Source organism: Rhodnius prolixus, unplaced genomic scaffold, assembly GCF_049639745.1.
Source record: "Rhodnius prolixus isolate KJV_2025 unplaced genomic scaffold, Rpr scaffold_5, whole genome shotgun sequence".
Taxonomy (NCBI): Eukaryota; Metazoa; Arthropoda; class Insecta; order Hemiptera; family Reduviidae; genus Rhodnius; species Rhodnius prolixus.
In genome coordinates, this window is record NW_027411624.1 from 22,704,681 (window position 1) to 22,728,887 (window position 24,207).

The 24,207-nt window shown below is 32.4% G+C and overlaps 1 protein-coding gene across 1 annotated transcript; it reads right to left on the reverse strand.

Moving 5' to 3' along the window:
• Window positions 1-3,105: 3,105 nt before the first annotated feature.
• On the reverse strand, window positions 3,106-23,813 carry LOC141458541 (scoloptoxin SSD552-like). The gene is made up of 6 exons (XM_074136663.1): window positions 23,436-23,813; window positions 20,001-20,159; window positions 13,057-13,141; window positions 12,150-12,285; window positions 5,612-5,856; window positions 3,106-3,346 (listed from the first exon to the last, which is right to left on the reverse strand). The coding sequence occupies exons 1-6, from the start codon at window positions 23,565-23,567 to the stop codon at window positions 3,255-3,257; spliced, it is 849 nt and encodes a 282-aa protein (XP_073992764.1). The 5' UTR covers window positions 23,568-23,813; the 3' UTR covers window positions 3,106-3,254.
• Between the last annotated feature and the right edge of the window lie 394 nt (window positions 23,814-24,207).

Genomic DNA, 24,207 nt, shown 5'->3' on the forward strand with positions numbered 1-24,207 from the left:
TAAAATTTTATTTATTTATTTTTTTGATAAGCCAGGTAAAGGATCGCAAAACTTTTACGGAAAAAGTTACGGTATTTGATGTTCACAAATAATTTGATGGGTAAAACACGAACTAGCGCATTAATGCTGGCGTAAGATCGACTGCGATGTTCATTAGCGCCGGCAATCCAGTTTCCTTCTTATTCTAGAGCCACTCGGGTTGGACGGTAAAAGTGTTGCTATATAATATATAATAATAATAATAATAATGATTTTATTACTCTTAATAAAAGTATACAAATGATAATATCAAATAGTATTTTACGGTTTGGACTAGTCCGTTAGCCGGAGTTGATATTACATTATATAAAGAGAGAGAGATAAAAAAAAAAAAAATGAGAACAAAAATACTTGAAATAGAAAAACACAAACTTTAGCTAACTTCTTTTACAAGATGATATCGATAAGTCCAGGCATGACGAGCATATTTATTTAGAGGTCTATAACTAGAGATAAGTTGGGAACTTGTGAGAACTGAGTGCCCGAAATAGAGTCTCCAAAGCTCAGAAAGAATTGAGCAGACGCCAAGAAAGTGTACTGCTTCCTCGATACACAAAGGGAAAAAAGCTCAATTTCCAAAGACATGGTGTATGGTTCAGGTCGACTAGCTCACAACTTAAAGATCCAACGGAGTTCAGTGAGAGTTATGTCCGAGGAATGATCCTCATTCAAGTGGCAAATATTGAAAGAACGGTCAGTTCTTTGCATAAAAGGAAGCAGGACGAGAGAGAGACACGGTCCAGAAACTCTTGCTGATCGACTGTTTTCATCTTAATTAACAAGAAGGCTAATTGATCTTTCCATGCAGATATATTCTCCACAGAGGCCACAAAATCGCAGGAATATTGAGCCAAATCTATCCAATGTCGAAACCAGAAATTTTTTTATTGATATTTTCCAGCGCTATGATTTTCGGTAAACGATACTGGGGGAGATTCAAAACTCTTAAAATATATTTAAAATGGAGTTTTAGAGTAAATACATTTAAAAGGCCCACAGCGTCTCAATATATAGCATATAGTTGGGCGAAGATGAGGGAAGTGCAAATAATTTTTTTGTAAAAAATCTTTGGAGATTCTCTACAACATCTATTTTTGCAATCCCCACACTTGGGCAGTATATATAACATACTACTGAACAGATGGAGTTAAAAAATTGGAATTTTAACGGGAGAGGTATCGTACGTTGAGAGACATAGTCCGACTTTATAAGATCGAGGATGCCATCTTCTCTGCAAGAGAGGTATTGAGAGAAAGACGATGCGTCAGGACTACACCCAGGTATTTGTACCTATTAACAATCTCCAGTAGATTACCCTTGAAATACCATTTTACTGATGCGGCCACTGTGCCTCCCCATCTGAAAATTAAAACCATAGATTTATTAAGGTTGACACAGAGACTCTATAAGTCATAGTAACTTGCTAGAATATTAATATTTTTCTGTAGACTCTTTGGGTGGTCGGCAAGAAGGACCACATCATCAGCATATATTAAAATTTTGATGGAAGAGTTAGAAATACGAATACCACCCTCAAGAAACCAAAGAAGTGAGAAAAAAGTAAAGGAATTGAAAGGCAGCCCTGCCTTACTCCATTCTGCACTGAAAAGGTATCAGAAATTCCATCTTTTCCTCGGACAAAAGCAGTAGCGTTTGAATAAATGGATCTTTGAATCGAAATAAATTTTGAGGAAATGCCCATATTGAATAACTTTAAAAATAATGCTCTTTGGTTGACATGGTCAAAGGTCAAAAGCATCCTTAAAGTCAGCAAAGAAGCAATATAGCTTTTGACTCTTAGAAAGAAATTTAAGTTTTTCTTGCTAGATCTAACGAGCGCTTTATCAAATCACTGCTAGTGATACGCAAATAATTGGCTCTATTATTATTATTTATTGAAAATAATGTTAAATAAATTCGTTTACGAATCGTAGGTTCCTCCAAGTTGGATCAAAATCACAAAAGCTAATTTTGTTATTATACCTACATATTTTACATATTAGACATATTTTATTAGCAAGCTAAATTTTTAAATCTGATCTGAGTCGACAATTAAAAATGCTTTATCCATACACAAACTGGGCTGTACAATACAGATGGAGAGGAGAGGTAGACTGTTAATCCTATGGAAATGCTACTTTGAAGATGGAAAACCTACTTTGACGATGGAAAAGCTACTATAACGATAGAACAGCTACTATAACGTTAGAAAAGCTACTATAACGTTAGAACAGCTATTTTGACGATGGAAAAGAGGAATAAAAGTACACATCAACAAGCTATTATTCATATTCATTAAATTGGAAAGATTATTACGAGTATTAGTAGAGTAACCTCGTTTAAAGCCAGCCTGAGATTCGCTTAGCAAATCATTTTCAACTACAAAGTTCTTTAACCATCTAAGCATGAGACCAGTGGCTTACCTTACTTACAGTGGCCACCTTATCTAAACAAGAGATACCTCTGTAATTGGTCACTTCGTTCATGTAACCTTGTTTAAAAAGAGTGTATTAAATGTCACAGACCCTTGCGCTGGCCTTTTATCACCCATAATATTTTTCTGCTAGAATAATAAAAGATGTGTCTCATCATCATACTTAGTATTAAAAAAGGCGCTTCATTTTAACTCTATTCCAAATTATTCTTGTGATTTATCTTTATTCTGAATAATCATCACATTCACTCGCATATTAAAAAGAAAAAGGGAAAGTTGGAGTTAGTCTATTACTGTAGTGATTTGAATCACGGAGTTAAAACGAAATTTCAGCCTTGAATTCGTCTTAAGAGAGCAAAAATTACAGTTAATAACAAATAATTAAAATACTTGTAATTATAATTCATTCATTTTTTAAACTTTAGTTTAATATTGTCCTTGAATTGAATACTTGTTGTAATGAAGTTTTAAAACAATTAAAAATATACATATATATATATATATGTATATAGTATATATATATATATATACTATAAATTTGATCTCCAGGAAGGGGATCTATCACTTTTTATCTCAAAAGATTCCTTTAATTAACTTTTAAACATTAATAAGAATTTTGTATTGAACTCCATGATAAATTCTTTATTAATTATAGAATCAATTGGTAAAAACAAATAATAAAGACTTATTAAATTAAAGATCCTTTTATATAGACTAACAATAAGTTTTGTTGTTCATAAAAAATGAAATTCGAAACATAATAATTTTTCTAGAATAGGTTTCATATAAAACTCTTCAATGTAATTAAAACTAGAGAAATTGATGCCATCGTAAATAAATATTTTCTGTTTGGATGGATTCGCACAGCATTTGCTGAAACAATTTTTATATTAAAAACAAAAGAAAAATGAAACAATCAAACAAAGAGTCGCCGTAGATCTTGGCTAAATGTTGATTTGTCTTTGTGAGAGTCTCAATGAAATGAACTAGCAACTTTTTTCAAAGATAGATTATAACCATGTTGCGTCCCATATCTCAGTTGTAAATGACCACAAGTATCAGAAAAATTGCTTGTTGTAAGGAGTGTTGTTTAATGAGTTGTTGCTAACTTTAGAAATCAAGGCAATATAGTGGCGTGATATGCTTTAAATTTGAAGGAGACTGGGATTGATGGTTGTCGCGATAAATCAGTTAAGATTATAATGACTTATAGCTCTGTAAATTTTTGCTCAATTTTGATAAAATTTGAAAGGATGAAAGGGTTAGGGCTCCCATATGTAACATTAGAGCGACGTTCTGCTCCTACATCTACTAAGAGGAAGAACTTCAATCGTTCAAATGATCGACGCAATTTACGTCGGTGAATTGTCATTCGATTTTGCATCTTTGCCTTTTAGGGAAAAGTACTCTAAAAGCACTTCAATTTTTATTACTCCTCTTAAAAGGAAGTACTGAAATCTCAGTTTAATTTTGCTGTTCACGTAGAAATACCTTCCAATTTTAATCTATACGTTTTCCCAAGAATATTGTTATTATCAGGTTATAAATAAAGTGTGGTTTATTCCAAATTTTAAGAAAATCTTCAAGCAGATATGTAACTTTGCAGAATAGACGAAAAGGAAAATCTATCCAAAAGGTAACCTTAACAAGAACTTATAGTTTAAAAAGTTAAGTATAAGGGTTAATTAATTAATAAACGCCAAAAGGTACTCAAATCAGCAAATACCCATCATTTCGGTAAATCCTCATTGATATCATTTAAGAAATTTTACTGCATTAATGTTCATTAATATTTTTCAGAATTTTGTGGATATCACATACCCCTTTGCTGGACATTTTCATCTACAAAATATTTGTTCAAGTAGCACACCATTTAACTTAGATTAATTTTAATATAAATTAATCTATAATAATCAAACTATTAATCACAGATTAAAAAGGTAAACGTTATAAAAAATTAAAAAAATTATGAGGCTAACAAATTCAAAAACTTGTTTAAAAATTGCTTACACAAGCTTACATCAATTTTTTTTTTATTTTATTTATTTATTTTTATTTTTAAATTAATGTCTCTATGACAGTTGCAAAATAAATAAACAAATTCAAAAAAATAATATAAAATAAATAAATATCGTCGGTTTAAGTTCATTCTCCGATTAAATTGGTAGTTATTTTACTTTATGTAGTAGTCAAGCATTAAAATACGTAATAATTTATATCGGTTAATATTAAATAATATTATAAAGGAGGGTTTGCCCTATAATTTAAAGAAAATTTGGGAATTTTATCTTTTATAGAAAAAGAGAAAAAAATTGTCAAAGTTGGGTGTTTTTCAACGTTACGCTTTTTCGTGCAGTTTTTGATGATCAACCCTTATACAACTGTCCTACCGGACAGTTTTAATAGTTTTCTTCAATTACGTTATTAATCTAGTGGTGTTCTTCCTACAAATTTATTTGCGTGGAATATAAAATAGATAAGATTTGTATATTTTGAGAATAGCTAATCATTAAAGTATTTTACTGTAAGTAAAATTAAAGGGACTACATTAAATTACCATTGAGAAATAAATAATTATTGTTGAATAATTAATTTGTTATTTCACTGAGTGTTATTTGTGCTCACGAATACTTCAGTAAAACGAATTCAAGAATCAAATTTTGTTTTAAGTAATTTCATGATTCACATTTCAACTGTAACCTACTAACTTTATATTTTTCTATTTTGATGTGCTTGTAAATGTGATTACTCAGAATGAAGTGCATAAAGATAAATCAGTAGAATAATTTGAAAAAGAGTTAAAATAAAGAACCTAATAATTTATTTAGATTTAATTTACATTTTATCATTATTATAACAAAAAAATTATTATGAATGAACTGGCCAGCATAAGGGTCTGTTCCATCTAATAAATTCTAAAAAATATTAATGAAAATTTATGCTGTAAATTTACTTAAATAATTTCAATGAAGTTTTAATGAAAGGATGGGTGCTTGCTGATTTGTGTACCTTTTTCATTTTTTGCAAGGGTGGTTTACCTCATAATTTACTTTTAAAACGGAAAGTTTTTGTTAAGGAGATAATTACAAATAAGTATCCATTACTTATACATATAATATATTTTAATAACATAGTTACCTGTGCACAAGGAAGGGTATTTCTCTGAACATTTGGTCCCATTTGAACAGGCAGAACATGGTTCACCAACTACAAATGGAGTTTGGCCTCTCATATTTCCAAGTGGAGCATAATTGCATATTAAAATATTCGTCAGCACTTTTGCATTTTTAATTAACTTAGATACTTCGAATTCAGAATAAGAGCATCCAAGTTTATAAGAATTTCCCCAAGTCATTTGGGTGAAGTCGTAGGCAAAGGTGTATCTATGAAAATTATTACTTTATGCTATTTAAAAAATCATAACTCAAATTAGATAAATATTTAATGATTTTTTATTTTAATTTACCGCCTAATCATAAAACCTAGAATTGTGAATCTTTAATTCAAATTTTTATAGACAAATATTCTGCGCTCCCTTATTAAAGGAACCCTCAAAATTTTAAATCATGCAGAGGACCTATTTTCCAAAATTGTTGCAGGTGGGAAACTTTTATTTTATTCCATTTTAACATTCAATCACATCACAATCCACTTCTAGAGAACATCTATCTGCCTGAACATTTCCAGACAACACTTCTAGACGTCTTAAAAGACAGTGCCCTCGCGATCTCCTCTCTGATGACGAGAGTCAGTAGAAAGTAAAATATTATTGCTCTGTGTAACTTCTCCACTCTGAGTGTGATATGTTGTGTATTGTTACCATGGTTGCTTATAATGCAATAAAATGGGTTGATTGTAACTAAATAAACGACAAAAAAATTTGTTTTTCAATAATTAAAATGCTAGTTTTCTTGAAATTATTGAAACTAAGCACTTCCAAATACACTTCTTTAGAAGAATAAGATAGAATTGGTATACAAAGCGATATTAATATATTATTAATTTGCCTATATTTTCAGGCTAGTATTTCGTTCAACAACCCGATTGCAATTATACTTCAATTAAATTTCTCATCCAGCTTATTAAATGATGACATTTTAGGTCTAGATAGGGTATAAAACATTTGACTAAAATTTATAAGAATTAATTATTTTAATATTATAAAGACGACCTCCTAGGATGGTTGCTGCGTAAGCTTGCCAACCTGGCAAACTAACGGCTTCCATCACTGGATGGTCGTCGTTTACTCCACTTATGCCCTTGGCGCACTTTCATTTGCGCGTGTACATATAAGTGCATGTGTATTTGCGCTATCCTTATCTCTCATCTCTTTAGATTGTTGATTGGATTCAGTTACAAAATAAATAAATAAATTTAAAAATATATATATAAATATATACAGGGTGACCAGAGTTATATGCTCCACCCATTTTTTTTTTTAACGGCGGGAAATATCGAAAAAATAAAAAACACGTATTTAATCATTTTTAGTCTAGTTTATTTTCAGTGTTTGACCAATTTTTTTAAACCCCTGTATCTCGAGATACAGCATCCAACTTTTTTTTTCAAATGGAACGTTATATTTTTTGTTGCACATTTTTATAGTATTTGAGCTCCTAAAAAAGAAAAACAATTTTTTTTTTTAAATCGGTTAGGTTTTTCAAAAGTTATGGTAATTTAAAATATGAAAAACAAATTTCACTTTATCGTCAAAATTACGTTATTTTTTTTTTTAAGAATCTGTTCAAACTGGGCACAATCAACGGATAGGCAAGCCAAAACTCTGGACTCCCACGCTTTGCTTGTAGCAGCAGTTATGGTGGCGAAGCCAAGATCTAGGCAGGCTAGAGTTATTCGACGTTTCAGATCATCGACTAAAGCCACGGGATTAAGGTTACTGTAAACTTTATTTTTTAGATATCCCCACAAAATATAGTCCATTTGGGTTAAGTCCAGAGATCGAGGTGGCCATTGGATGGGACAATGAGTCCCTAAGCACTTTTCATGGAAATTTCTGTTCAGGTAACCTTGAACAACTCTCGCATTATGTGCCGGGCAACCATCTTGTTGAAAATACATATCTAGCCGACGTTGTAGATGAACATCTTCAAGCAGAACTGGCAAAATGTCTTAAAAAAAGTTAGATACCTTGCACCAGTTAAGTTCTCTCTGTAGAAGTATGGGCCGATTAGTTGATTTCCTAAAACTCCTCACCAAACGTTTGTAGAAAAAACAACCTGAACGTCGAATAACTCTAGCCAGCCTAGATCTTGACTTCGCCACCATAAGTGCTGCTACAAGCAAAGCGTAGGAGTCCAGAGTTTTGGCTTGCCTATCCGTTGATTGTGCCCAGTTTGAACAGATTCTTTAAAAAAAATAACGTAATTTTGACAATAAACTGAAATTAGTTTTTCATATTTTAAATTACCATAACTTTTGAAAAACCTAACCGATTTCAAAAAAATTTTTTTTGTTTATTTTAGGAGCTCAAATACTATAAAAATATGAAAAAAAAATATAACGTTCCATTTGAAAAAAAAAGTTGGATGCTGTATCTCGAGATACAGGGGTTTAAAAAAATGGGTCAATCACTGAAAATAAACTAGACTAAAAATGATTAAATACGTGTTTTTTATTTTTTCGAAATTTCCCGCCGTTTAAAAAAAAAGTGGGTGGAGCATATAACTTTGGTCACCCTGTATAAAGGAAAAGTACTACCACCAAAATATTACATTACTGGTGATCTTTCTTTTGAAAATAGAAATTTAAAATATTTTGAGGGAAAGAAGCATATACAATGTTAAGCAACAAAATCGCAGATGTAAAGTGAAGAATTTGAAAAGAAGAAGCATCTAAATATATTGTAACGAAGTTGACCTGAACAGAAAAGAAAGGCCTAGATTGTTCTAGGGGTTAAGCGACCAAAGTCGGTAACAGGCCGACACTGTGTAAACAAAAGGCCGGTCTCTACCTGAGCCAGATGAGAAAGGGCTGGATTGTTGTAGGAGTTTAGTGACCGTAGCCTGTAACGGTCCACCGCTGTGTAAAAGCCAGCTAAGAGAAAGGCCTCAGTTGGGGTGGTGGCATATGTGTTTTCCCAGCCAGTGATTGACAGGTAGTAGTGAGACGGACTGAGTTGGAGAGAGACAGAGTGTTGGAGGAGGGCGGCCACAGCTGGGGTGGTGGCAGTCGCAGTTAAAAGGAGGCAGACACAGCTGGAGAAGTTAGTTATTAGAGTTTTTAGTGAAGTCTTTGCAGATAGTTTTTGAGTTAGTCTTGGAAAGTTAGTTTGGAGAGACACTTTGGAAGTGACAGTTTTGAGAGAGTCAGTGTTGCGGAGTGCTTCAAAGTTAGCTAGTTGGGCAGGTAGTCAGTTAGTGAGTAGTGCTTTAATAGTGCGGTTGAGTCTAGCGCAATTCGGTGCAGTGCGGACCAGTGGTCAGCCGTGGAACAGTTTTGTGGCGTTACATAGTGAGTAAGTAACAGTAAACTGTTGTGACTGTTGTAAATGGTAACTGTAATGACTAGCGTTAGTTACTAGTAAATGTTAATTAATGTTAATGTGTGAATAAATCAGGTTATTACTTACAAATTTTAGCGAGTTTTATTATTTAATCAAACCCACCTATTTAAATTAACTAGTGGCAGGCATTAGTTATAGTTGTGAAGTTTTTAGTAAAAGGACAAAAACTTTACATTGGTGTCAGAAGTGGGATATGATAAAACCGCTACACGAGCAAATGTTTATTTTATTAGTTCGGGTAAATTGCCGGAAGTTTTGGAAAACCGACGAGTGTTGTATGCCCGTGATTACGCAGAGAAGTAAAACATGGAGGAGTTAATAGCACTGGCGAAGGAGATGAGAGAAGATGTGAGAGAAATGAAAAAGGTCCAAGATAAAATGTTAGAAGGTATGAGAAACTGGCAGGACGAGACGAAAACAGGCCCTGACGGAATAAAAGGAGAAATAAAAAGGGAAAAAGAGATACCAGAAGAAATGAAGGCCGAAACAGAGAAGGTCCAAGAAGCAGACAACATCCAAGAAGAAGACGAAGACATCAAGGATGACGCAGGTAGTAGGTCGGACTTTAGAGGTAAACGTGACCTGGGTAACGGAAGACATAGCCGTTTGGAAGCTCGAGAAGCTGCGTGGGAAGAAGAAAGCATAGGAGCGCTAGAAAACTGCAGCGGACAGGAAGAGCAAGTCCACGGTAAGAGAACCTTTGTTCAACCAGGAGTGGAAGGGAGCCTTGAAGCGTGGACATCGAAGAAAGAAGAGGGAGATCAAGTACTTTTGTCAGAATCGAAAAGGGATGAAGGACTATCGGACATCCAAGGAGGTAACACCGGGATCCATCTTGCAGTGAAGAGGGCATTGGCCAAGCGGAGACAGCGGTTCTCTTTGGTAGGCTACCACGAGGACGGTGTAGACTGGGGTAGTCGTAGCACCGAGTGGGTAGCAAGAAAGGGAACCAGCCGAGGAACCAATGGCGCCCTAAGGCAGGACAAGGTTGGGTTACCGCTCAAAAGGATAGCCTTCGATATGGCAGGACCTTCTCCTGATTACAGAAGAAGAAAGCGCTATAATCTGGTTGCAATGGACTACTTCAGTAAGTGGGCAGAGGCCCACTTCGTAGCAGATCAGGACGCGACAACGGCAGGTGCAGCATCGACGGTCTACCAGATCCTCGGCGTCAGGAGTACACGGACAACGCCGCTGTACCCTGACGGCATGGTGGAGCAACTCAACAAGACCCTAGGAGGCCATCAGAGGACTTTGGGGAAAGATCATCAGGAGAATTGGGATGAACATACACCTCCCATAATAATGGCGTACCGATCGGCAGTTCACGAGACCACTGGCCGAACACCTACTAGCCTTGTGTGTGGTAGAGAGCATCGACTAACCGTTTACTTACCATTTGGCAGCCTGGAAGCTGAAGAGTCGGACGTGGATAGCTGTGCTGTGGAACTTCGCCATAAGTTGAGAGCTGTATGTGGAAAGGTACGCGACAGAAAAAGACTGGACAGTGACCGGACGAGGACATTGTATGGCAGGCAGGTCATCAGAAGAACGTTCCAGAGAGGTGGGAACGTTTGGTCTTATAAGCGTGTCCGCAAAAAGAGAAAACCTCCTGAGTTATTGGGTAGGATCTTGCACCATTGCCTGTCGGCTCGACGACCTGGTGAACCGGATCCAACTTATGCCCAGATCCCAAAATGAAGGTGGTACGTGTGGAAAGATTACTGCCCTACGTCACGAAGGAGACTTCTGTTCGGGACGAACAGTTCTAAGAGGGGGGTAGTGTAACGAAGTTGACCTGAACAGAAGTGCTTTAATAGTGCGGTTCAGTCTAGCGCAATTCGATGCAGTGTGGACCAGTGGTCAGTCTTGGAACAGTTTTGTGGCGTTACGAAGTGAGTAAGTAACAGTAAACTGTTGCGACTGTTGTAAATGGTAACTGTAACGAATAGCGTTAGTTGCTAGTAAATGTTAATGATAGTAAAGGTAATGTGTTAATAAATCAGGTTATTATCAAACAATCAAACCCACATATTAAATTAACTAGTGGCAGGCATTAGTTATAGTTGTGAAGTTTTTAGTAAAAGGACAAAAACTTTACAATATGATTTGGACAAAAATATTATTTTCATCTATTTTCCCAAGCATTTGTTTCACACTTGGAAGTATTTATACGATAAAACAATGCTAAATCGTAACTTTGTACTTAGGACTTCCCTCCTATAAGTATGGACTGATCAGATAAAATATTTATTTCTTTTATAGGAGGCATAAGTTTTTATTATTCTATTTTATCAAGTGCTTCCTTTGGAAATGGGATGGGCACCAATTTTTTATTTACTGTGGCCTCTTCTAAAAAGGCAACCTCCTCATTGAGAAGCCCTGCCCTGGGGTTTTCCTCATGTAATCGTCGATTTGAACTCTCCAAAGACATCTAAATTCCATGATTTGTCACCAACATTGGCATGATATTTCTGGTAGTTTTTTAAGTTTAAAGGCTCAATGGTTCGCTATTTTAGTCCTTTGTTTCATGTTGTTGGAAAAAATGTCGAATGTATCACTCATTACTTATTATGACAAACTATCATACATTTCGAGAATGATCTTAATAATTTTTGTGATAAACTTTTTATCATTTCGCGAGAACTTCTTTCAGAAGTAATCCTTGATTCCATTTTTCCCAGTACCTTGGATAGATATGTTTAAATGAGAGATTTATCGCGATCCAGTTTTGGAAAAGAAGATTTATAATAGAGTAAGCAGTGGATTGTAAAGCCATATGCCTGCGATCTAAAGTACGATAGGGTCATTTTTGGATGTCAGTGATTGATAATTGATAGTGTGACGATGCAATGGTTGGACGTGTAATTGTGTGAAAGATAGTGCTAAACTTTTCAGTGGGTAGTGCTAAGGGCAACCTATACAGGCTATATGCCTATGGTGTGAATAAAGGGCCCTGGTGTACTGTTATGGCTCTTAGAGCAGGATAAACATGGGGTCGCCAAGATTTCTGAATGAATCCACTTCCTTCTACTTGATAAAAGAACATTTGACACATCAGACATAGAGGAAATTCAGAAAGCACCAGTATCAACAGAGATTTTATCAAATAACAAAATCACTTAGCTGTCTTGTATAAAATAAAGTACTTACTCAGTGCAAATATTTTTCTTAGAACCACAGTTATTAAAACCGTGATACCAATTTCTTACATGTTGTTCAATTGTTGTTAACTTTTCCTTGGTGAAACTCCGTCCAACTGCATAGTTTTGTCCAACCCTAAATCTTACTGAAATTATATTGCATAAATTAACAAAATTCATTCAAACTAAATAGATTGAAATATAATAAATAGATTGATTGCATCAATGAACATTCTCTTTAGGGATGATTTCAATCATTCGGAACCCAAGAGGAATTTCACTACTACCTTCCTCGCAGAAATTCGCTCAATCAGAAAGTGCACCCTGTTTTACTTTGGATAATGGATATCGATGTCGGGTGATCATCTCCGTCAGATAGCAGTCATAGAAGCGCTAAACACCTATTATCAGGCAGTGATGGTTTGATAAACCTTGCAAGCTCAATGATATGGGTATAGATAATAAAGTTACTCTAATGTGGATGCCGGGGATTGTCAGCATTTGAGATGGCCAACGCCTTACCGAGGCAAGGTGTTAAGGACCCTATTAATGGGACCTGGACCCCTTTTGTGGGGTAGACGGTGGTATTTTCCCTGAGGAGCTGATTTGGAAGAATGAGGATTGCGGAGAGGGTCAGTGAATCTTCCTAGTCCAAGATAGGCAAAGATCTGTTCAGCAGTTATAACCACAACAAAACTAAGGCGTATTTTGGTCTGACCAAATATAAATCCAGAATACTGAAGGGTTTCTCACGAAACCTGTCGGCTCAGAATGTGAAATAAAATAAATGGTCGTGATTGTGAGATTTATTTTTCTTAAAAATTTTGAATAATTATCTTAGTAGTGAAGTTGTTATTGTCGTAACATCCGATTATTTAGAAAAGATGAATCTAATTAGCTCACTAAAAACTACTTACTTGAATCACAGCACACACTTTCATCTTTAGGAATACACTGCTCCGCATGTCTTTTTGCGAACAATTCAAGTTCATCGTCCCATTCCTGGAAAAACGTTTATTTTATCTGTCTACGAAAACAAATAGGATACATGGGCATTATATGTATAACATTTTGTGCAAAAAAGGGATTTTTTTAAATTTTATAATGAGTGTTGACTTCCATGCAATGCTTTTTATTGATAGTTTCATTATTTTTGTTTAATAAATTAGTTGTCCCGAAACTCTTCGAGATTATTAATTTTGTTTATTTGTTAATTTTAATCAAGCTCTTGCTTGTACATCAGGCTTAGATTCCGCGAATGTATTTGTTATCAGGTTATTTTAATATCAGATTGGTAGCAAATTAGTAATCAATTCTATTTAGAAGGAGAAGAAAAAGTCTTTATTTAAAATAAAAGATAATCCACATACATATGAAAAGAAAAAAATTAACAACATAAAAATACTTTTTCATAGTAAATACTAAACAAGAATACCTTTCCATTAAGACAACAACATGGTCATTGACCGTGTTCTATGTTTAGACAAAAATTTAACCAAAATATTTACTTTTTACAGCAAAAAATTATTAACGGCATACTTTAAACAGAATATATTACGAGATATATAATTCTTATTTTACTTTCTACATACAAATATAATATTGTAAATTCAATTCAGTTCATTAATACCGATTTCCCTCTTATATGTTATATTATACATATACATACATGTATATTTATTTATTTATTTATTTTATTATTATTATTTATTTATTTTTCATTTTATTTTATTTTATTTTTTTTACATAAATTTTTCAAATAAATTATGAGTTCTGTGTTGTGCTTCTTGTTGCGAAGTCCTCTTATATTATAGGCGAGAATTTCCAGAGAGCTTGTTAACTACTATTTCTTCCCTACAGATGTAGGTGTAACCTGAGAATCAGAGCTCTCCCTTAGTTCGTCAGAACTCTTGCGAGTGTAGCTAAACTGCTGAAGTTTCATTTTTGTTAGACTGGAGTCAGTTTCTGACTTAGTTTTCTTTGAAGATTTCGTCTGATCCATCTTCCTATTATGTGATTATGTGCTACTGTATCTGTAGGGGGTGAATTTGACAGCTTCGTTTTTTTAATTGCCCTGAATTGTTTTCATTGTTAGAGATAATTTTGTCTTTTATTACTAATTTGTTATATTTTATAACCGCGTATTTACCCATTTCTCTTGTCTCAACCAATTTTGGTAAAAGTGCCTTCCTTATTTGTAGAACTTCTTTGGGATAGTATTCAGATATTTTTATGCCAGTACCTTTCAATTTAGGACCATTTTTCCGTATAATTAACTTTGTTCGAAATTAGGTAAGGCCAATAAGTATGGGGCGGGCCATATTTTCTTATATTATCCCTAGTCTCCTTATAAAATCAAAATGAATTTCGGTTAGCTTTAGATGCATTTTTTCACAATTCTACTTTGAGCATCATTATTAAATTCCGACTGTGATTCGGATGAAAAGTTTCAGTTAATGAAATTTCAGTCTAATACTTATTATAAAATAACGATGATTGTTGTCTAAGACAATTTTGGTTTTATGTAAGTACGATTAGTTAATCGTCTAGAAAGTTTTCTAGACTCCTTAACAAAAACTTACAGTTTAAAATGTTAAGTATAAGGGTTGATTAAACGCCAAAAGGTACACAAATCAGCAAGTACCCAACATTTCATTAATACTTCATTGATTTTATTTAAGTAATTTTACCGCATTAATTTTCATTCATATTTTTTAAGAATTTATTAGATGTCACATACCCTTATGCTGGCCATTTTCAACTACAAAATATTTGTTCTAGTAGCACACCATTTAACTTAGATTGACTGTAATATCTATTTATCTATAATAATCAAACTATTAATTACAGGTGAAAAAGAAAACGTTATAAAAAATAAAAAATATGAGGCTAAAAAATTCATAAACTTTTTTAAAAATTGCTTACACCAACATACATCAATGATTTTATTTATTTATTTTTATTTTTAAATAAAAATCGTCGGTTTAAGTTCATTCTTCGATTAAAGTAATTGTTATTTTATGTAGTAGTCAAACGTTTGTAATAATAAGTAATAAATAATCTGGCTTTATCGCAAATAATGTAGTTTTCTTCAATTACATTCTCAATCTAGATGTTCTTCCCACAATGTTATATATATGTAATATAAAATAAAGAAAATAAAGATATGCATATATTTAGGACAGCTAATTATTCCAGTATTTTACTATAAGTAAAATTAGAGGGACTAAATTAAATTACAATTGAGAAATGAGTAAATATTGTTGAATAATCTACTTGTTATTAACTGTGTGTTATTTGTGCTCACGAATATTTCGGTAAGACGAATTCAAGACAGTAGCTGACTTTAACTTTGTCTTTTTCTACTTTAACATGCATGTATATGTGACAACTTCAGAATAAAGGGCACATTAAAGAGAAATAATAAGAATAATTTGGAATAGAGTTAAAATAAAGTACCTATTTATACGAAGATATAATGTACATTTTATCACAATTATAACTATTATGAATGAACTGGCCAGCATAAGGGTATGTGACATCTAATAAATTCTTAAAAAATATGAATGAAAATTAATGCGGTAAAATTACTTAAATAATATCAATGAAGTATTAATGAAATGTTGGATACTTGCTGATTTGTGTACCTTTTGGCGTTTAATCAACCCTTATACTTAACATTTTAAACTGTAAGTTTTTGTTAAGGAGATTTTTGTACCTTTTGGATAGATTTTCCTTTTTGTCTACTAGCAAAGTTACGTCTGCTTTACAGATTTTTTTAAAATTTGGAATAAGCTATTCTATCATTATAACCTGATAAGGTGTTAAATCGGAACCGTAACTACCACTGGAGAGATCTTTTTAAAGAATGGTTATAGTTGCGGTCCTCAAACCATCCTCAATAACAATTTTTTTGAGAAAGCGTTTTGAATAAAATAGGAAGGTATTTGTACGTAAATAGCAAAATTAAACTGCGATTTCAGTACTTCCTTTTAAGAGGAGCAAGAAAAATAAACTGCGATTACAGTACTTCTCCCTAAAAGGCAAAGATTTTGAATCGAACGACAATTCATTGATGTATAAAGGTTCACTCATTGATAATTTTAACGATTGCAGTACTTCCTCTTAGTAGGTGTAAGAGCATGATGGCACTTCACAGCCACGTAGAGGAGCTTTAATCACTTCTTCGTGCTAAATTTTATCAAAATCGGACTAAGCTTTGTAGAAATATTGGTAATAATAGTTTTAGAAAGGGCCTTATTTGGGTGGGGCAAACTTCCCTCCTTATGAGGCATAGCGTCGAGACTTCTAAAGTGCAAATCTGTACAAAATTTCGATTCGAATGACACTTCATTCATGAAAATCGGTTCACGTGTCGATAATTTGAAACATTGCTATACTTCCCCTTAACAAGTGTAAGAGCAGATCGTCGCTTTATTGTTACGTAGGGGAGCCCTAACTCTATCATCCTACCAAATTCTATCAAAATCGGGCCAAGATTTACAGAGTTATTAGTAATAATAATTTTGGAGGGGGCCTTACATAAAGGGAGATAACTCCTCTCCCATTCGATGTACAGCGTCGAGACCCCCAAAAGGCACATCTATATAAAATTCCGAATCGAATGACACCTCATTCATGAAAATCGGTTCACGTGTTTAGGCGCTACGTTGTTTACAAAAAAGGTAACAAGAAGAACAAGAACATTTTTTGAAAAAGCCGTTTTTGCTCATTTTCGGCAACTTTTTTCTCGAAACCTATTAGATCTGGGTGGTTGCAAAAAAATTACAGTTATAAAGGATGGTTTGGAGTAAGATTTAAAGAAAATTTGGGAATTTTATCTTTTATAGAAAAATAGAAAAAAATTGTCAAAGTTGGGTGTTTTTAAAACTGTCCGGTAGGACAGTTGTATAAGGGTTGACCATCAAAAACTGCACGAAAAAGCGTAACGTTGAAAAACACCCAACTTTGACAATTTTTTTCTCTTTTTCTATAAAAGATAAAATTCCCAAATTTTCTTTAAATTATAGGGCAAACCCTCCTTTATAACTGTAATTGTTTTGCAACAACCCAGATCTTATAGGTTTCGAGAAAAAAGTTGCTGAAAATGAGCAAAAACCGCTTTTTCAAAAAATGTTCTTGTTCTTGTTCTTCTTGTTCTTCTTCTTGTTGTTACCTTTTTGTAAACAACGTAGCGCCTAAACGCGTGAACCGATATTCATGAATAAGGTGTCATTCGATTCGGAATTTTATGTAGATGTGCCTTTTGGGGGTCTCGACGCTGTACATCGAATGGGAAAGGAGTTAGCCCCCTTTATGTAAGGCCCCCTCCAAAATTATTATTACTAATTACTCTGTAAATCTTGGCCCGATTTTGATAAAATTTGGTAGGATGATAGGGTTAGGGCTCCCCTACGTAACATTAAAGCGGCGATCAGCTCTTACACTTGTTAAGGGGATGTATTGCAATCGTTGCAAATTATCGACACGTGAACCCCTTTAAAGATCCCCTTTAATTGGTGCCATGAACTTAGGTTATATTTACTTGAAATAGGAGCTGATGATATATGGAAATCTCAAGATCCCAACCTCCTATCCTCTTATCTCCCCAACCTATTAGAATCTTTTAAAAATAACCTTATCTGTAAAGACGTAACCAAGGCGGTCACATCACCATATAATCCAGTTTTTCGAAATATCAGCACTTTAGGACTTGGAGAATCTTATTTCTTTTTTCATTGCCATATAAACAAATTAAGGGTAGCCAGCCAATTGAGGTTATTTGGAAACAAGTACTGCAGAATCTTCCTTGATAAGGTTTCACATAAATTTAATCCTGACCAACCATGCAACTTATGCGCATATGAATGTGATAATTTAGAACACTTCCTTTTAACATGCCCTATGTTGAATTGCTTTAGACAAATGTATCTTTCCAACCATATATTTTACCCCATGGACGATAATACAATGCTAAATTTATTTACAATAGAGTCTTATAGCAAATTGAATAACATCTTTTTTTACGTTCTTAAATCTTTAAAGCTAAAAAATTTTATGCAAAATCAGTAGTAGTTTTATTTTAATTGATTTATTTTATACACTCTCTCGCTATTTCTATTTTTATTTTTACTTTTTATTTTATTTTATTTTTTAATTTTGTTTCTTTTTCTCTTTTCTTTAGGTAAAATGATATTATCTCCACCATTTACATATTTACTCTTCTTGGTCAACAATAAGTGTCAGTTTATTTTTGTAATTACTTATTATTATTTATTATTATTATTTATATTATTTCAATTTATTTTGTAAATTTCTTTCTTTAGTACTTTTTAAATCGACTCAACCCTTGCTGTAAGAAAATCTTAAAAGCAATAAAAAGATTGATTGATTGATTGATATTTACGTACAAATACCTTCCTATGTTATTCAAAACGCTTTTTCAAAAAAATTGTTATTGAGGATGGTTTGGGGGAACGCAACTATAATCATTCTATAAAAAGATCTCTCCAGTGGTAGTTACGGTTCCGACTTAATACCTTATCAGATTATAATGATAGAATTGTTTATTCCAAATTTTAAAAAAATCTGTAAAGCAGATATGTAACTTTGTAAAATAGACAAAAAGGAAAATCTATCCAAAAGGTACAAAAATCTCCTTAACAAAAACTTACAGTTTAAAAAGTTAAGTATAAGGGTTGATTAAACGCCAAAAGGTACACAAATCAGCGAGTACCCAACATTTCATTAATACTTCATTAATAGTCAAGTAATTCTACTGCATTAATTTTCATTAATAAGTTATTTTTTAGAATTTATTAGATGTCACAGACCCTTATGCTGGCCACTTCATTTATATTTTTTTGTTATAATTATGATAAATCACATATATACGTACATGCATGTTAAAGTAGAAAAAGACAAAGTTAGAGTAGGCTACTGTCTTGAATTCGTCTTACCGAAATATTCGTGAGCACAAATAATACACAGATAATAACAAGTAGATTATTCAACAACAATTATTCATTTCTCAATTGTAATTTAATTTAGTCCCCCTAATTTTACTTATAGTAAAATCCTGGAATAATTAGCTGTCCTAAAAATATGCATATTTTATTTATTTTATATTACATATATACAACATTGTGGGAAGAACACCTAGATTGAGAATGTAATTGAAGAAAACTATATTATTTGCGATAAAGCCAGATAATTATTATCTATTATTATAAACGTTTGACTACTACATAAAATAACAATTACTTTAATCGAAGAATGAACTTAAACCGACGATTTTTATTTAAAAATAAAAATAAATAAATAAAATAAAATCATTAATGTAAGTTTTTTATAAAAAAAAAGTTTTGAATTTTTTAGCCTCATATTTTTTTTTCTTTTTAACCTGTAATTAATAGTTTGATTATTATAAATAACTAGATATTACAGTCAATCTACAGTGCTACTTGAACACATATTTTGTAGACGAAAATGGCCAGCATAAGGGTCTGTGACATCTAATAAATTCTAAAAAATAACTTATTAATGAAAATTAATGCAGTAGAATTACTTGACTATTAATGAAGTATTAATGAAATGTTGGGTACTCGCTGATTTGTGTACCTTTTGGCGTTTAATCAACCCTTATACTTAACTTTTTAAACTGTAAGTTTTTGTTAAGGATTCAACGTTACGCTTTTTCGTGCAGTTTTTGATGGTCAACCCTTATTAATACGGACAGTTTTAATATGTTCAATCATGTCTAACATCATTCATTAAATTTTGTAAATTGATTTAGTATTTTATTTTAGAAGTTTACTAAAATATTACTAAACGATGCTCCAAGATTCTAGATGTCACTTACCAATTCTCTCATATTTGCACTTTTCGCTGGATATTGTTTTAATTTTCCGCTTGCTACGTAATTCCTTAATTCATTGTGTACATCTAACACCATCTTTTTATCAGCATCAATTAGACCACTTTGAATAAGTTGTTCACAAGCAGGCCCGGGACCAGGTAGCTATAAAATTGTCAACGTTAATGGTGATGATTTAACTCACAACAAATAACTAAAACGCCAATCATGTAATAGTTGAATAATAAAATCTTATTAGTTATTAAAATGGAGTAATTATTATTAAAAATAAAAATTAGCTATTGTCTACTAGAACTATTGTTTTCTTAGAAAAAGGTATTTTTAATCAATATTTCTCTTTAAACACATAAATAGTTGGTAGGTAGGAATTCGTATCTTTAAAATTATTTTAAAATAATTATGGGGAAAATTACCCATAACCCGAATTTAATATCTAACTGATGACAAAAACGAGAAGAAAAAAAAAATTTAGGAACAGATTTATTAACTCTATGTCATTTTCGAGCAAGTTTCAGATATTTAGAAGATTCTCTATACATAATATCTCACTTTATTATCGTATACTTTCATTGAATGTAAAAATGTGTTTCTTCCAAAGATATTTTTGTTTAAACTTCTTTAAATAAGACGGGTAAAATCTTCAAAAACATATACAAAAACAAACACGAGAGGTTCTGATAAAAGGAACCTTAATTGAAAGAAGAAATACATTTTAATATAAGAGGGTCCCGTCAGAACTGTTCTGTTCTTCCAGTAAGATTCTAAAAACCTGATTAAACAGTCTTGAGCTTAAAATTGTCCAATAAGATTGTTTTAAATGATATATTAAAATCTCAATATTTTTTCAAATTTTTTTTTTTTTTTTTTATTGCTCATAAAATATAATTTTTTAGCAAGAGTTGAGTAGTACATTATAAAACATATCATAATAAAATAACATCATACTTCAAAAAACAAAATGTCAAGTTTAACCAAATTCAAAAACAAAAGAAAAAGAAACATTTACCCTTAAGAATAAAAAATAAAAACCAAAAAGTAATGAAATAAAATTAACCAGCTGTCACACTTTCAGCATGTATTAAAAATATAAATAAATAGAGATATGCCTCTAGGGAAGATTTAACACAACATTTCTTAATTTGAGGGCCTTAGAAATATAATAGAAAATTTTATTGATTTTTGAAACTGACTCTGGTACCAACAAGTTACAAAATACTAAATTCACATCCAAGACGCCACTAACATATTCGGAAATATGGAGCTTACGGAAATTATCAAATAATTTACATTCTAAAACAAAATGTTCTAAGCTATCCAAACTACCCGTATTACACAATGGGCAACTCGACTCTGGAGAAAACTTATAAGCTGCCCTATTATAAAAAAACCTATTAACCTTCTTTCCCATTAACCGCAACTGACAAAATATTCTAAGTTTATTTATATGTATATTATACGTTAAATACTCTTCTCCCAATCCTAGGGTACTTATATTTCTAAAATACATATTGTAATGAGAAGTCTCTGCCTTAGAGATATCTTTACATAAAAGATTATTTCTACACGCTTCGATTAGGGAAGAATAATTATCACAAAGCAGTTTCAAGTCTTGTGCCAACCAGACATCCTGTGCCCCAATCTCGAATAAATAGGTACTAAACTCAGTAACCCAATTAAAGGGCATCTTTTTGCTATCACTTAGCTGCAAAAGCCTATCGTAGCACATTCTGGGGAGGCGGTCATTACCCATAGCAAGTAATTTCCTCCACCAGCCCAGCAGCCGTTTGAACACATTAAATTTCAGATGAATCCTACCAGATTCTAGGCGGACATAAAAATCAGGAGTGGAACGCGGCAAACTCAAAAGAAGCTTAATGAAGCGGACCTGCGCCCTTTCAACTATTTCAGTATATGGAGGGGACCAAATTTCTACACTATACGAGGTGTGTTCAAAAAGTAACGGGAATTTTCGTTTTTTGAAAAAAATATTTATTTATTCATCTACATTAATATTGTCGCCTTCAAAGTAGTCCCCTTCGCATACAATACACGTCCAGGTCATTCGTCATCTTCAACGTTTTCGCGGCCATCTTGGAAACGCTTATACCACTCGTAAATCCTTGTTTTACTCATAGCAGACTCACCATATGCCTTTATTAACATTTCACACACTTTATTTCATTTTTTACGCAAAATTTAATACAAATTCTTTGATCCATTTTTTTTAACAAACAAAAATCGCCAAGCTCGAAAAACACGTCTAACCTTAACGGCTGCCACTTAAGAAGTAAACAATGAATATTACTGAAAATTTTATCGTACTTCAGGGGCATGTGTACCAACATAATAAAAAAAAAAATTAAAAAAAAAAAGACTCTCCAAACCCGCGAAATTTAAAAATTCCCGTTACTTTTTGAACAACCTCGTATAAAAGCACATTGACCACAAGACTATCAAACAATTTGATGCTTGATTGCCAGCTGTCACTTTTTACTGACTTGAGAATATCTAACACTCCTGGAATAGCCAAAGAACTTTTAGTTAAAAAATCTGAAGCAGATTTAGCAAATTTGGCTGAAGAGTAAAGCGGCACACCTAAATATGTATAATTTCTTTGTACCTCAATCTCTAAGTTATTGAGAAAGAATTTCTTTAAATTTTTTAATCTACCTCCTCTTTTAAAAGGGACTATAGGGACTAGATGAGTTGAGTCTGTGACTCTGTACAGTGCACATGTCTTGTGATTACTCTGCTATTTTTATTAAATTTGAAAGTGTTATAGTAAACTATATGTGGTAAATCTGGTATCATTATAAAGTGTTAAATTTAGAGAATTACTTTCTAGTAACAGTTTTAAGTAATTTTGCTTCTGAAAGGAAATATTACGTGAGAAAAAGAATAAAATTGAACGTTTTAGTGGATTTTTGTTAGTCAGGTATGTTAGCTGCTAGTGGTAGTGGTGACGCTGATAACATGGCCAGCGGTGGTGATAGTGGGGGTAGCGATCTTGTTAGTAAACTGCTTAATAATCCGTTCATGATGATTTACGATCTGTTAAAACAGATCTTGTTAATATTAACTTAAAATTTGATACGTATAAAATAGGAAATGAACGGATCAAAAAAGAGAATAAAGTATTAAAGCAGGAAATTAAGTTGATTAATCAATCTGTTCATATTTTTTCAAATTACCACATATGTTTTATGTGAGTGTTCAAGTAATCCGCTGGATTACTGAATTTATTGCATTCTTAAATAATATAAAAATTAGTTTTATTTATTTATTGTTTATTCCAAAAACTCAACTCTTAACAATCATTTTAATTCCACCGCGGTTAGGTTTTATCTTATATTTAACTGGTTTCATGATGACCTTTCCAACTAGAGAAAAAGAGAAAGAAATTATAAAATTCTAACTCACCGGATATTTACACATAACATGGTTTGTACCACATCTCATACAGCAATATGTTTTTTTAAAAGACAGCGGTGCAATTACACCATGGGAAAAGAAGATAATCGCACCAAAAACGGCTAAAAGATTTATTTTCATTTTTCCTTAGTTAAATTAACTCCGTACAAGATACACCAATTTTCATATAAATCATATGAGTCAAATATTTACAACATCCCACTAACACGGTTTATGACAATTATTTAAAACTTAATACATCCTGACCAATTAGTCTTTTGTGAAAGAACAAAATATATACACATTTCGAAAGCTTCTTTTTGTGTATATGAGTTGGTACATATATGATTTTTAAATTGTATCGCTACAATTATCTTCATTAATAGTAGATTTTTCATAGTTTATACAGGCTTTTTTTTCAGGAAGAAAAACATATGTTGCATTGGATGAATCTAGGGAAGATTTGTGGAGGTGTTGGTTTACATTTTTTCGGTTTAATTTATTCAAGAAGAAAGGTTTAAGAGGAATAAGTTTTTCAATAGTGGTATATTCTGCGAGAAGATTAGGATTGTTAAAATTACTTCAATTTCTATTTATTTATTTTTATTTTTGGCATTGGCAATTTCTTTAAAATTAATTTTATTAGATGTAATTGGCATTTCTAATTCAGTACATTTTTCCATGCTTTGCTACTTTTTTAAGCATTCTTTAGAATAATAATTTTTTTCCGTATTTCAATTATGAAAAGGTTGAGGTTCTTTAATCAAATATGTCTAAAAAA